This window comes from Xiphias gladius, chromosome 10, assembly GCF_016859285.1.
Source record: "Xiphias gladius isolate SHS-SW01 ecotype Sanya breed wild chromosome 10, ASM1685928v1, whole genome shotgun sequence".
NCBI classification, from domain to species: Eukaryota; Metazoa; Chordata; class Actinopteri; order Istiophoriformes; family Xiphiidae; genus Xiphias; species Xiphias gladius.
Genome location: NC_053409.1, coordinates 19,719,321 through 19,734,464, shown reverse-complemented (window position 1 = coordinate 19,734,464; position 15,144 = coordinate 19,719,321). Strand labels below are relative to the sequence as shown.

General features: G+C 42.7%; 2 protein-coding genes across 12 annotated transcripts in view; one reads left to right on the top strand and one right to left on the bottom strand.

Moving 5' to 3' along the window:
* The window catches only part of mideasb (mitotic deacetylase associated SANT domain protein b), a 29,938-nt gene extending 19,419 nt beyond the window's left edge, over positions 1-10,519 (bottom strand). For 2 of the 8 annotated variants that reach the window (XM_040137618.1, XM_040137626.1), the window contains exons 1-2: positions 6,610-6,673; positions 2,123-3,977 (exon numbers count right to left, since the gene is read on the bottom strand). In XM_040137618.1, coding sequence (XP_039993552.1) covers positions 2,123-3,706 — 1,584 coding nt within the window. In that variant the 5' untranslated portion in view covers positions 3,707-3,977; positions 6,610-6,673. The other 6 variants (XM_040137620.1, XM_040137624.1, XM_040137625.1 and 3 more) reach the window with 6 other exon arrangements.
* Positions 10,513-15,076, top strand: ptgr2 (prostaglandin reductase 2). Of its 4 annotated transcripts, XM_040137629.1 has the most exons (9): positions 10,515-10,866; positions 11,006-11,056; positions 11,190-11,308; positions 11,652-11,843; positions 12,071-12,241; positions 12,614-12,823; positions 13,070-13,279; positions 13,406-13,445; positions 13,554-15,076. In XM_040137629.1, the coding sequence occupies exons 2-9, from the start codon at positions 11,020-11,022 to the stop codon at positions 13,616-13,618; spliced, it is 1,044 nt and encodes a 347-aa protein (XP_039993563.1). In that variant the 5' UTR covers positions 10,515-10,866; positions 11,006-11,019; the 3' UTR covers positions 13,619-15,076. The 4 variants fall into 4 exon arrangements, 3 of the variants coding, with proteins under 3 accessions (XP_039993563.1, XP_039993564.1, XP_039993562.1); XM_040137628.1 differs by having other exon boundaries at positions 10,516-11,056; XM_040137630.1 differs by lacking the exons at positions 11,006-11,056; positions 11,190-11,308.
* Positions 15,077-15,144: the final 68 nt, after the last annotated feature.

Genomic DNA, 15,144 nt, shown 5'->3' with positions numbered 1-15,144 from the left:
GCATTGCTAGCACACTGCAAATGCTGGTAGACACTAAATTAGAGCTGAAACATTAAGCCAATTAATCAATTAGTTGATCCGCAGAAAGTATATTGGTAGCAATTTGATGAGTGAGTAAAGGAAAAAATAGATAAATAATAATAATAATAATAATAATAGTCGATAAATTCACTAGTTCCATCTCCTTAAAGGTAAATAATTGCCAGTTTTTTTAGGCTTTATGACTTAACTTAGCCTTAAGGAAATCATAATGGGCATTTTTCACTATTTTCTGGTGTTTATTGGCAAAACGATTTATTCAGAAAATAACAGTCAGATTAATCGATAATAAAACTAAGGGTTAGTTGCAGCCCTACACTAAAAGGGAAATATTACATCCTTGTGGAGGTAAAAAAAACAACCAACTCCTCAAGGGGGTGACTACTAGGTTCCTTTGATAGTTAAAGACTGAACTGAAGCAAAAATCAAAGACAGCTTCATCCTGCTGTTGGCTTGCTATAGAGTCGTCAAAGCAACACTGAAACTGCAGCTCACAAGTTCATTAAATTTTCCAATGCCATAACTAATAAAATCATCTGGTGTAGCTGATAGAGAGCACTGAACAACAAGTGTAAAGACTGTCACTCCCTAACAACTTTAAGTAATGGCAGCTTAGCACACCCTATCACAATAAAATTTACTTGGGTGGCTATTAATTCACTTGGGCAGGTTGCTGAATTAAAATCGATACCATAAATTGGGAACCCTGCAACCCTGTTACTCAGCTGAGACAAAAACTCAATATGTAATGAAAATTACGTCAATAGTCAAAATGGAGCGTTAACAAATAGGTCAATACAACATTAAACAAGCCTGAGCTGCATTCCTACAGAACCCAAACATAGAAAATGAACTACTGTTAAAAGCATTTCAAAAAAAAAAAAAAAAAAATTGAATTATTACCATGTCTTGGCTTGATATTGCACTGCTAGGTGCAGCACCTAAGTGACAAACCTTCCACGCATGTCAAAGAAACCATCCCCAAAAGCATTCTTCACATTTTTTCTTTGAGAAACCATAATGAGTGGGCATCAGCAGTCTGTGTGCTTTAGAGCAACGATCACCTCTGGAACGGCTTCAGAGCCATGTAAAGCACCACATCAGAGGCCAGTTGAAGACAGATGCATTCTGTCGCTGCACACTGCATCTTCATGGGCAGAGAGGCATGCAGCAGTGTGGCTACGCTGGAACCGTGCTCATTATTACTGGTGGAAAACTCCAGTCCCTACACCAGAGTGGTGGAGAGACATTCTGCTGAGCACTGCAGGCAGGGCAACCCTGCACCCCTCCCTGAGGGGGGGGAGGGCAGACGAGGCCAGGCTGGAGTTTCTCTCCTTTGATGGGATGGGGGGAGGTGTACAGGCATGTAACCCAACACACTGTCTGTATGATCAGCTACGCGTGAGGCAAATCCAGGGCACAGCCGTGCTGAACTACAAACATACTGACTCAGTGCTGTTTGGAAAAAGGACTTGTTGCACAATCAAGACATTCAGCAGATAAACACAGATAAGTGTATGACTTCACATGGCATGGTTAGGGTATTTCATTAAGTGGTTCGTTTGAAACATTTTGTAAGGGCTGAGCAGCTCAGTTCTGTGGTGTACACTTCATTGGGCGTTGATTACACCCAGCATCTCTTCCAGCAACACGTTGATCAGAACAACACAAGTTTTGGCAGAGTTTTCTTGGCAGTTGCATTAGACTGTTTTTTCCAGTTCCCGATCTTGTTCAGGGAGCTGAAGTCCCATTGCAATTATACCCTGGGATAACACTAGAAAAATAGATTTCTAGCTCTCACCGAGATATTCGCAATTAAGGCTTCCAGCTTTCAGCGGCGAGTTTAGATATAAACTGCTATGCAATGATCGGGATTAAGAACATTCAGTCCTTTTCTATTTAAGGTTATTTCTGTGGTTCTTCTGCTTGAGAGGGAACAGCTGAGAAACAGATGAGTGAGCAAAAGAGCAAGGAAAACAGAAAGACACAAAAAAGGAAAAACAGAAACATAAAAAGAAAGAAAAATAATGAAAGAAGAATGTCTGAACCATATGATAGTTTCCAAATTAAAATGAGCATTTACCTTGACAACATGTGATGGTAGAGACTCCATTTCGGAGGCCTTCTGAGCAAGGGTCTCCAGGTTGACCTCCTGGGACACCCTGCGTTTCCTGCGCGTGCTCTGAATGACACCCGTTGGGGCTGCCTGGATATCACGGGTCCCGTTCTGGGAACCCTGCAGCCCCGGGGCTGCCTGATCCGAAGAAACTGCGAGAAAGGGGTTGTCAGATGGTGCCCCTCCTTCCTTGGAGAGCCGTCGTGATCTGCGAAGCTGTGTTTGGGATTGGAGCTGTGTCTGGGGCTGTGACTGGGACAGGGGCTCAGACTGGAGAGGGGGCTGCAGGGGATCTGACGACTGCTGGGGTTCTGGGGTGATGTCCTGGATGACTGGCTCCTGGATCTTTAGGGGAGCTGAAGCAGAGGACTCCTGGGAGTGTACCACCACAGGCTGTGGATGTGGGTGAGGGTGTGCATTTTGTGGACCAGGGTAATAGTCAAGCACATGAGGGTTTTGTTTTTGCAACTGCTGATGTTGCATTTGCTGTTGAATATGGAGCTGTTGTTGCTGCTGCTGTTGTTGTTGTATTTGCTGCTGTTGTTGCTGTTGCTGTATCTTTTGTTGCTGCTGCTCGTGCTGTATTTGTTGCTGCTGCTGTAGCTGTTGCTGCACATGCTGTTGATGCTGAATGATTTGTTGCTGCTGCATTTGTTGATGGTGCTGCTGTTGAATTTGCTGCTGGATTATGTGATGTTGTTGCTGGCGTTGTATTTGCTCTTGCTTCTGCAGCTGCTGTAACTGGTGCGGAGGTTTTGCCTGCGTTGAGTAGTTAGGTGGGTTAGGTAGGGTTGTCCTGTTGCCTTGAAAGGTCTGGTAGTAGGCTTGCAGGTGCTGCTTGGGCTGACCAAAGGCCAACTGGAAGGGCTGCAAAACTGAGCTTCCTCCTGGGTGGGATGTGCTGTGCTGCTGGGTGTTCAGTGCCCCGGGTTTTAAGGTTTCCTGAAAGGCTTGGGACTGCTGTTGCTGCGGCTCCCACTCCATGCCCCGAGCCTTAACTGCATCCCTGTAGGCTTCTACTGAAGGGTTGGCCCCTAGAGGCTGCTTGTCAGCAGCTCTGTTAGGGGGCTGCTGATGTGGCTGTAAGCCAGAATTCTCATGCATCGACTTCACAAATGCATTCTGGGTCCTTGAGTCTGTTACGTTAACTCCTCCAATGTAATTTGTAAAGTTTTGTCCCCAGTTAGTCATGGCGGTCCAAGACGCAGCTCTCTGTTGCTGGGACATTGATGGCTGCTGCTGACTAGGCTCCTGGTGGGCCCACTTCATAGGAACAGTCTGCTGATAATGACCCCTGCTCTGGTCACCTTTATCTGGGCTGAAGATGACAGAGTTGAGGTACATGTGAGGGCCCTCTGGATTAGAGGTTACGGTACTTGCAGCCTCGCTCTGTCCGGGGTCTGAGGCAGTGCCACCTGGGGCATAATAGGACCCTTCAGGGTGCTGAGAAGTCTCCTTCATCACTATGCTTTGATCGTTGAAAAATGTTATGCGTTTGCCTGTTCTTTTGGTGCTGGGTTTCTGCTGGGCTGGTACACTCATGACGGGCATGAATAAGCCGAGCCAGGTGAATATTTTCAACCAAACCGACCACTAATACTCCACCGGGTGTCACTTGAATATATCAATCCAAAAATCAAAGGATACCCACAGTAAAATAAAGCTGTAAAACTACATTGACATCAGTGTGAGCAGGAGCCAGGTCAACTAAGATAATCTTCTCTTCCCCTCTGAAGTTCTTCGTGACCCATTCAGAGGTCGCTGGCCTGGGGTAAGTAGATCCGAAGAAGTCCGTGTGTCTATCGCATTCATGGGCAACACCCTGTATAGAGAAAATGAGAGAGAGGTCAAGCATTGAGCCATCAGACTAAAGGGGTCCCGACAGGGGGCTCTCATTATCATCCCTGCCTCAGCCATGTAAAAACCTGCTGTTTGCTTTTCAACAATAGACCTCCACTGAAAGGTATCGGGTGTGAGAATAGAGGAGGGGAAGGTCTAAACTGTGTCATTATTCGCCAAGCTCACATGACACAGGGATAAGGTCCTGCATGCTAGCGAACATGTATACTACAGGATCTGCCTATACCATTCCTTAGGAAGGTAGTTAATAGAGATAGCTAAATCAATAGCTCCTGGAAATGTGATTCCGGGATATTACTGCACCACGTTTGATGATGGGCCATGACATCAGTACTGAAGCAAAAACAAAGACTGAAAAAATGTTTATCATTGAGGCTAATTTGTAACTTTATCATCTTTTTAAAACCCCTCATAGCTCAACTGACCTGTAACAGAAAGGAAGCTCTCTTTCCCGCCAAACAACCTGAACAGACGGCAGGTTAAGCGTGAGACAGAAACCTCTTTTTACAACTATGTGACTCATCAGAGGTGAAAAAAGGGGAACCTATGCCCTTTGAACCATCACTACAGACTCAAAAAGGAATGGCAACTGAAAGTGAGCAATCATGAGTCATGATGAAAAGATCTATGCAAGGTAAAAAGTCGAAATGGCCTTGAAGGCTTTGATAGTTTGTAAGGAGATCTTGACTACTGCCATGGTAACCCGATGTGATTATCAAAAATATTATTTGATGGCCAGGTTTTGGAGCATTTTTTTGATACAGCCCAGTCTGCCAAATTTTAAGATGTATACGGATCGCGAATGTTTCTCTTAAAACTTAAATCCTTGATCCATCTGTATAAAATGAAAATCTTGCCACTCTTGTGCAGCATGCAACAACCAAAACAGAAAACTATTAAGACTTTTTTACTGCTGTGAGAATCACAAAAATCGAAGCACTCACGCTGCAGGACTCATCATGTTACACAAAACAATTTGTCAAGATGATGACATAAATTAATACTAGAATCTCTACGACATGGGCTTGGCAAAGGCCACCTCTGACAACCTAGGAAGTGACTGACGATTGTCACCCTTTACTCTGGTGGCCTAGTAAAACACAGGCTCCTTAAAATAGACAGCTGCAGCTGTTCAGATCCTGCACAGGCTCAGGGGCACCACTGACTGGGGGAACTGAATGGCCACGCTGTGTGACTAACAAACTCTGTGTGTGCATCAGCAATGCCATGTGATGGTACACATGCTTGTAGTGATATTGTCATATCCTATGAAACATCCTACATGAAAAGGTGCACAGAGGGAAACCACATTTTTCTTGCAGAGTGACCCTGCTCTGGAGCAAACACAAAACTGCTGATTGCAGGGCGACCATGCTGTGTGAGCAGTCTCTGTGCATTTCACAGGCACACACTCCATCCGAGGTGAGGGATTATAGTGACGCATCACAAGCGCAACATTACACAAGCTTGGGGTTTAGCCCAATAAACAGAGTAACACGTTAAATTGGCTTAAAATAAATTACAAGCACCATTAGCCGCCCTAATCCATCGCCCTTTCCTAATTTAAATCGGCCCGTGTGGCATGGCTCGCACAGCAGCAGACATTCGCGGCCTGCGCCGTGCAAGACACGACAAAATAAAGAGGATAGAATGAAAAAACATGCTGAGTCCTTCCACGACAGGACCCTTCCTGGACGCCCCCTCCCCTCACATCACTTTCTGCGGCCAGCCAGCTCAGCGCTATTTACGAGAAACCCTTTGTTGCAGAAAACGGATTATCCAGTCACTAATGCCATGTCCCGTTGCAACAAACCGAGCCCACAATGCAGACTCTCCGACTGAAGTGTGGCGGCGTGGCTGATAAACAAACACGACGGGTCGATCCAACTTGTCAACAACGTTCATACGTCGCACGTCTCCTTCGGTGCACCCTCGGGGCAGTCAATCCGGTCCGATTTTGACATTAAAAACATCCTACAGACGGAGCGATGAGCCCTCACGGGGGGGGGGGGGGGGTTCGATCAACTGCAGTGCGCGCCCCGTCTGTCTCGGCGAGGTACACAAAACTTTGTCAGCAAGCCGCGGCCACAATAACATGCACTGTCGACCCCAACAGCAACAACAACAATGCCGCCACAGTCATCGACATCGCGGCTCCAGCCCCGTCCGTCCCGATACTCACTGTTTGTCATGAGGGCTGCTACTAATGGCAGCTCAGTCCGCAGGATCGCACACTCGCGGCTCTGTGCGGCCGGCAGCGGTAGCAGGGCCCGCACAATACTGACCTGCGATGATGACTGCATACATCCCCAACGTTGACTCATGCTATGCTGCTGACCTCACTCACTGGTACTTTTTTCCCCCCCTCTTCAACTCCCCCCCCCCCCAAAGCCTCCCTCCACCCACCAACCCGCCCCGCTACAAAGTCAAGAGGAAAAGGGGGTCGACGTCGGTGCGTAAACAGGATCCTTCCCGGTTGGAAGCTGAGCGCTAATCTGCACAAACGCGGGCGCACGGCCGCCACTGTCTTTTGCACATGATTGCACTATGATTGCACGTACACCGTAAAAAAAAAAAAAAAGACAAAAACTCACACTGACAATGGGGCCTTTTGCTGTACAACCAGCCTCTCCGTGTCTCTGCTAGTCTTGTGACCCCCCCCCCTCCACCGCCAAAAGCTCGCTGGCCACACCCACTTCCATGCCCATAAAAGGCCTTCCTCTGACACGCAAGGCGCTGTAATTTACGGAGCAAGATCCTTTTCAGTCCATGCGGGAAATTCCAACACACATGGGAGGACCGCGGGGATGGAGGGGAAGGGCGCACCCGGTTACACATTCCGTTTTACGTTCACTTTCCTTTCAAATTCACACGTCTCTTTCCCCTCCTTTTTAATGAGGACCTAGGTCTTGAATCGCAGGAATGAATGATGTATGCACATGATACATCAAACGGGGTCTTATTTATGGAAGCTGCAGAAAGGCTCCTTGGGGTGTGGGAAGAAATATCTGAAAACACAGTTTTGTTTTTATTTGGGCTGCTGGTGATATTTTTAGCATGAATTCTGTGTTTCGAAATAAATGTCTAAACCGGTACCATACCACTACATATTCATTACACATCAACAGGTCCTGATTTGATTTAAAATGTTTACTTATTCAGTCCTAACAGCAGCTAAAATCCATAAAAGTATTCAATTTATATCGAGACAGAGAAACAGAGAAAAGGAAGACCCTTCCCATTTTGTGAGGAGGCAGTCAGTTTGGTATTTTTACATGATAAGTGACAAAAACACAGAATACATTTGGGCTGTAGCAAACAATTGTTTCATTACTCTGCGAATTACTTTCTCCATTTATCACTGAATTTGTAAAATGTGTGAAAATAGTGAAATATGCCCAAGTGATATTCTTAAGTTTCAAAGATTCTCAACTTAAAATGATGCAAGAACAGAGAAAAGGAGCAAATCCTCACATTGAACCAAAGAATATGTCATTTTTGCTTGAAAAAGGGTTTAAACAATCATCATAAAACATCATATTGTTCAACTACAGGTAGGGAGACTCTCATTAGTGATAGTTACAAACAGTAGTATTTTGTATTTAACTGGCCAAATTGACATTTATTTCAGGGGGGATATTTTGACATCTCCCTCTTTCAGCAGGAAAAGCACAGGTATAACAAATTATATTAATAATAGCTGTATCTCATTCAGGTGTGCCACATCCAGGGTCTTGAGAAAGCCGGCTTAAAGGGATTATCTTTGGGTTGGGTTATCTTTAATGTTATTAATTACACCTGTGCTTTTCCTGCTATGACAAATGAAACAGTCTGCCACGAAAGTCTGCTATTTCGAGATAAACAGAAGAAGTTGTTCAGCTTGCCCTGTAAGCTGCCACTGGAGACAGCCATGTGTGATACTGTAAAATCTGTGCCAGTTGTTCAGTATCAGTTTGTGCTTGTGTTGATGAGTTTCCGGATGAAATAATGCCTTGTAACTGCTTAACCAGGCCCATATGATGCAAGGTGATCTATGCCCTGCTTAATGATGTAATGTCAAACAAATAAAACTATAGCCTAGATTAAAAAAAAAAAAGTGACCCTGGTCATCATGAGGCAAGTAACCACCTGTGTAAAGCAGTCCTGACATAATTATATTAGTTAGTTAGTTAGTTAGTCCAGATTACTCAATACTGATAATTTATTCTAGAACTGAAACAAACCAAATTAATCAGCAATTACTGTACATGTAGGCAATCATCACTAGACTGCATGGGCATTTTTCACAGAAGACATTTAGAAATGTCACATAAGGTGTAGATAACACAATTAATGATGGCTGAATTCCGTTTAGCTGCTTCACTTCCAGGGTCCTGGTATTGTGCATGGTGGCTCACCGTCACGGGGACTCTTTAGTGGAACCGACCCATTGTTATTAGTAACACCTGCGCTTCTCCTACAATGACAAGTCAAAATGTCTGCTGCCAAAAGGGCCTTTTATAATGGGAAGTCAAACAGCCTAACTATTAGTAAATGATGAGGCAATATCATGTCACTGGACATGACCAAGCATGTGCCAGTCAGACTGTGCAGGGATGGGGTCTATCTCTCAGACTCTCTCTCTCTTCTCTCTGTCCCTTAAAATAACGTGCAAAGCCTGAAAAAATTTACAGATGCAGTTGACAAGAAGTCGAGTCAGACTGACATGGCGGCCTTTGATGACATTGTCACTGCGCTGGGAATTGGGGTGGGAGTGTGTGTGTTGTTTGAGTATGTGTGTGTGTGTGTGTGTGTGTGTGTATGTAAAACAGCCTTTTTGCTGGGTTTTCGAAGGTCATACCAGTAGTGCTACAACAAAGAGTCCATTTATCATTTTGTCAGTTGACGGAAAATTAGTGAGCAACTAATTAGATTATTAATTAATCACTCGTGTAATTTTTCAAGCAAAAATGGCAAACATTCTATGCTGTGAGCTTCCTGGGGTGCTGAGAAGTTGTGGCTGGCATTTTTTCTCTATTTTCTGACATCTTATTGTCTAGACCCTTAATTGAGAAATACATTGGCAGATTAATTGATGATGAAAATAATCGATAGTTGAAGCCCTCAAAGCCAATATCCTCTATTCACCCCGCTCATTCTGAATAGCATTGTTACAAGTCTTCCTACAAAATCCAGTGCACAACAGATCGTTTTTGACAATCTTAAGGGAAAATGTCATTGTCACTATTGAGATACTTTAACAGTAAAACAACACTTGACCAGTGCTGATGCTGCTGTATATGTTGTGCTATATATATATATATATCTGCTATATAAAAATTCACTACATAATACAAACTTTAACCACGGGTGATATACAGTGGTAGAAGAATAATTCAGACATTTTACTGAAGTAAAAGTAGCAACAGCGCAATTTTAAAATACCCTTAAATCCTTCAATCATAACCCTAATTAAGTCAAAGTACAAAAGCATTATAGGCAAAATGTACTTAAGGTATAAAAAGTAAAAGAACACATTAAGGGCTGTCAGTCTTACATCTGTATATGTTATACTACTGGACTCTTGTTATTCTTAATGCATTACCATGCTAGCAGCATTTAAATATTGTAGAGCTAATTTTACTCATTTTATATTCTGTCGTCAGTTGCTTAATTTACTGCATATACATCCCTGGTATGATTTTAGGCTCATTATAGGTTTTTAACATTCTCCTCTGCAAAGTGACCGCAGCGGTCAGATAAATGTAGTTGAGTAAAAAAGTACAATATTTCTTCTGTGATGTAGTGAGGTAAAGGCACCGGAAAAGTAAAATCCTCAAGTAAAGTACAGTACTTCAGTACACCGACTGCTGACATACAATGAATGGCATACTGGGTGGCTCTCCTCTGGGAGGGGAGGGGGTCAGGTCAGGTGAAACTAGCTACATAGACCACGGCTACTTGCCACATACTAACAAGGCTAATTACGGTGCACTAAACTAGAAATGTCCCCATTAACAAAACACCTATTCATGAGCTGGCATGCATAAGCAAATAGCCTTGCGGTACTTACATTAAACTCTGTACCTCCATGGCACACAAGCCTTCATTTCCCTGTTTTTTTTTTTTTTTGACGGTGCCCTGCTGCAGCTAAAGTTGACGGTAAGCTAATGTAACGGCAACGACTTAATAATGAAACCCCATAAACTTCTGATTCTTTCAGATTCCTCCACAAGGAGTAACTTCCCAGTTCCACTTTGAAACACTTTTAGCTAGCAACAATCGACACTGCACCACGCGTTTACAAATCTCTGGCCAGAAACGGACCGATTGCATTGTCGACGTCGACTGTACTGGCAAATGTAGTTAAATTCGCCGCTGAATATGTTCAATGGCTGCAGTGTTGATGAACCAGAATACTAAAATCGGTTGCTGAGGGCGCGTACCGTTTCTGATTTACTGCAGCTATCTTGACGACTCAACGGCGCCCAAGAAAAGACCACCTATGATTGGCAAGATAAGAAACACCCGCTACACCGGAACGTTGCGGAAATAATGTCGCACTTTCGTGTAACTACCTCACATTCGCATTTAGAGACAGCGGGCGTTACACGGGGCTCTTACTAGCCGAGTGTTTCATCACATATGTTTTAAAAGTAAATACGGGGTCAAATGTGAGATTGTAACTGATACTAAGTCGAAAAAGATCGGCCCAACTGCCAAACGGGATTTCAGCGAAGACGGAAGTTTTAAACAGGGGGACCTCTTGCTTTGCACAAACGAGAATATCTACATTCTGTCGGCGGACTTTCCCCAGGCTCACAGACAAATACCGGTTTGCTAATGTAAACGCAGTATTTGGAGCAGGTTTTGTAAGTAGTCGGGTAGTTTAACGTGTGGCTATTCATGTAGTAACACTGTAGCTGCACTTTTTTTTAACACTTTACGTAGAGAAAACCTGTCGTGTTTGCCTGGTCTGGTTATCAAAAGAGGCACCTCTTTGAATTCAAGGTTACTTTTCGAAAATGCAGGTGCAGAGAGTCGTTCTCAACTCACGACCAGGTTGGCAAGTTAACAAAGTTGGCCTTTCATTTTTTCACAACAGAATATGGCCCATTTTCTTATCTCCTGTGTTGCAACATTATTGCATCCGTGTGGCTAACGTCTACTACTCAAACTACTTATTTACATAAAGGTAGAAACGGGGCGCCTGTTCCTGAAAATTTCCGTCTGGAGGAGACGACTTTAGCACCTGCCCTGAAAGACGGGGAGGCCCTTGTTCGGACGCTTTACCTTTCAGTCGACCCTTACATGGTACTGATACAGTCAGGATGGACAAACCACATGACTTCATATATCTTCTGTTTATATTTAGATTCTAGACTGTGTAGTACAAATGAATGATACAAAACAAAAGGTTTCAGGTCATAATATGCGTTTAGAGTTTGTTTGTTTTTCCAGTTTTCTGGCATCTTCTAATCACTGCAATGAGACTGCAATGAGACAACCAGAGTTACAGTACATCACACAGTCAACTAGTTCATGTGTGTTAGCTATAGCAAAGTTAAAGCAGCCAGTGTCAAAGACTCAATCATAAAGCCACAGGAAAAGCTTCCCCGTCTCCCTGACTCTTACTTTTTCTGTCTCGGCTTCACAGCGATGCAGGATGAACGAAGACACCGGTGCTGATTACCTGGCCCCATGGCAGCTGTCTGAGTGTGTGGACGGTGGAGGTGTGGGCATGGTTGAGTCCAGCAACTGCAGCACTTGCGCTGAGGGAGATGTGGTCACTTCATTCAACTGGCCTTGGCAGACCCATGCTGTTATGAAAGGAAGTGGCTTACAGAAGGTGTGGCGTATTACTGCGTTTCAGCAGTGGCATATTATCCCCAGCGACAGGTAGACTGGGGCATAATTTCCTCTTGCAGAGAGGAAAACAAGTTTGTGATTTGTGTGTGAAAAATTAGAATGTGTTACGTAAGGTTTAAGGGTCTGATTTCTACTTGGTTTGTCCCTTGCAAGTGACAGGAAAGACGGGTTTTATCGGTTGTGAATCCTACCTTCTTTCTATTGCAGGTTGATCCACAGTTGGTTGATGGGCACTTGTCCTACTTTTTGGGTGCAGTTGGCATGACAGGCCTCACTGCACTGCTGGGTGTAAGGGAGAAGGGTCATGTGACCAAAGGGGCCAATCAGACCATGGTAGTGAGCGGTGCGGCGGGGGCCTGTGGCTCCATAGCTGGACAGGTAAATACAGCAAACTCCAGATTTGGATCCAGGAAGGCTTGACTGTTTTATACAGTATGCAGGTGCATCTATTTGAAATGCTGACAAAATATGCAAAAACAAAACTGATTACCACTCTCGTAGATTTAACTTGTAATTTATTAAAATGCAAGTTAATAACTTGAGTGAGCTAAAATAATTCTTGAAATTATCTCTGTCCAAATAGGTTTAAATGTAAGAAAGATTAAGGAAGGATGGTTGGTGGGAGCTGTTGCTGTGTATTTCAAAAACCATACTCAGGGTAACATCTTTAATCTAACCAAAGGTAGCAACATAAACACAGTTTAGGTTGCAGAAGAAAGGAAGTGACAGCACCCTGCTTTACTTTTTCAGATCGGCAGGCTGGACGGTTGCGTGAGGGTTGTTGGGATCTGTGGAACTGAGGAGAAGTGCAAAGTTTTAGTGGAAGATCTGGGCTTCTCTGCTGCCATCAACTATGGCCAAGATGATGTACCGACAAGGCTCAAGGAGTGCTGCCCTGATGGTGTAGATGTTTACTTTGACAACGTAGGAGGTGTCACCAGTGATACTGTAATAGCACAGGTACTGCTTGGGTTGTCTCTCTTTTTGCAAAGCATCGTCTAGTGGATGTTTTTCTTTCATTTGTTGTTTATGTGGATTCTGAGGTATTAGTTGGCTTTTATTCTCCTAGTTGTTTCCAGTTTGCAAAATTAAAAGTGGTAGCTGTCTATTCTGAAGTGTTTACTCCTAATCTTCAACACTGAGTGTTCTGTGTTTTATATATTCTCAATCTGACACATTGACCTCAACCTCGTTCTTTACGTCCAGATGAACAACGGCGGCCATGTGATCTTGTGTGGGCAGATCTCTCAGTACAACAAGGACGTGCCGTATCCTCCACCTTTAAGTGGGGAGACACAGGAAACCCTGCAAAGAAAGTGCATCACCCGTGAGCGATTTATGCTGCTTAACTACATGAGCAAAGCAGACACAGCCCTCTATGAGCTCAGCCAGTGTGTTAAATCGGGCCAAATCAAGGTAAGGAGGAAATGGTGATAATGTGTGGTTGACTGTTTGGGTGTCCTTGTTCGTTTGCAGAATGCATGCCTCTTCCTTGTCTGTCTTTTTGCATCATTTTTTTCCAATTTGTCTTCCAATCTGCAGGTGCTGGAAACTGTGGTGAATGGCATCAAAAATATTGGAGGTAGTTGAGTTTTAATTCTGGCATTTTTTCCTATTTTATGACTTTTTTGTTTTTTTTGTTATTACTTGACTTGACCGGAGTTTAATCATTTTTTAAATTTTCTTCCAGATGCATTTTGCTCTATGATGAAAGGGGGAAACACTGGCAAGCAAATTATAAAGATATCAGAGTGAAGAAAATCACGCTGGTTTCCAGTAGCAACTGCTCTCACGACGCTACCATTAACACTAATTTAATAAACTCTAGTAAGCTATTGGATTAATTAGCTTATGCCAGTTGATTACAATTATGAATCACGAATGAAAAATCACACAATGTGCCCTTAAAACAGTGTTCTTGAGAAAAATTAAAGAGTGAGTGCTTGAAAGTCAGATATATTTTGAATTTTAATACTTAGTCATTTAGATTTCTGGAAATTAGTATCATACTTAAATAAACGTAGGAGTATAATATTGCAGTATGTGTTACTTATGATATTAACCTACCTATTACACATTTTAAATTGCAACAGTGTGTCATGGTTTTGAAATCTCCCAGTATAGAGAGATAATTTCCCATACCATACCAGTACCATAATAAGACTTCAGCAGATGTGTTCTTGTGTGGAGCCCCGAAACTGACAAAAGGCAGTAAAAGGTTATCAATCAAGTCAAATACAAAATACTTTTAAATAATTAAAATTATTTTTATTAAAAATGAATATAAAGCTTTTCCTTTAACGTCCAATCAGTTGGGGAAAAAAAACTGATCGGAGGTAAAATAACTAACTAAAGAAATCTGTAGCATAGAAGAGCACCAGCCTTCTCAGTTTGCTACTTAGCTGAAGCTAAGTTTCCTCATAAAATTACACAAGCCTTTGTTTGTAATCCATCATCCGTATACTTTACTTTAGTATTGCTGTAGCATTACTGTGTAAACTCTTGTAACTGTAGCTTAAGTGTTTTTGCTGGCAAGCAAACATTAACGAGTTAGTTTCGCTAACACACGTCTGACGTTCACAGATGCGCTAATGGCATTATCTTCATCTTCAAATGCATTTCTCTTGCCTTAACCAAAGGGCACAATGGAAAAAGCCTTTGCTCTTTGCTGTGTCATCCTTGACCTTGGGTAGATGTGATTTAATGTCTCTCATAGTGTTAAGCTAAGGATTTTTAAGTAGCATTAGCTAGCTAACTTTTTTTTTTTTTTTGCATTAGCTTGCCAGCTTGAAGCACTTTGGCTAATAACAATACAAGAGTTTATATAGTGATGCCACAGCACAATTCAGCATATACTCAGATTAGATGATTAGCATTACATGCACTAACTGGTTTAATTTTATTTTAAAAAGGTTAGCTGTAGCTTGCTGAAAAAGGCTGTTGCCCAGTGTGTTTTTTTTTTTTTTTTTTTTTAAATCCACCAGTGTTTTTAGTTAACCTACATATCAAACCCACTGAAATGGAAACAAGCCATTGGACTTTATTGTGTCATCCTTGAGAAAGTGTAGGTGTGATTTGATGTCTCTTTTCTCATAATTAAACTAATGATTTTTAAGTAGCATTCGCTAGCTATTATTTATTTATTTATATATTTTTTGCATTAGTTTGCCAGCTAAAGTGCTTCAGCTACAAAGAGTAAAATTTATACAATGAGGATACAGCAGTAACGTTATGCACATTTTATTTTTTCAACTTCGTTTTAACTAACAGTATACATTGAT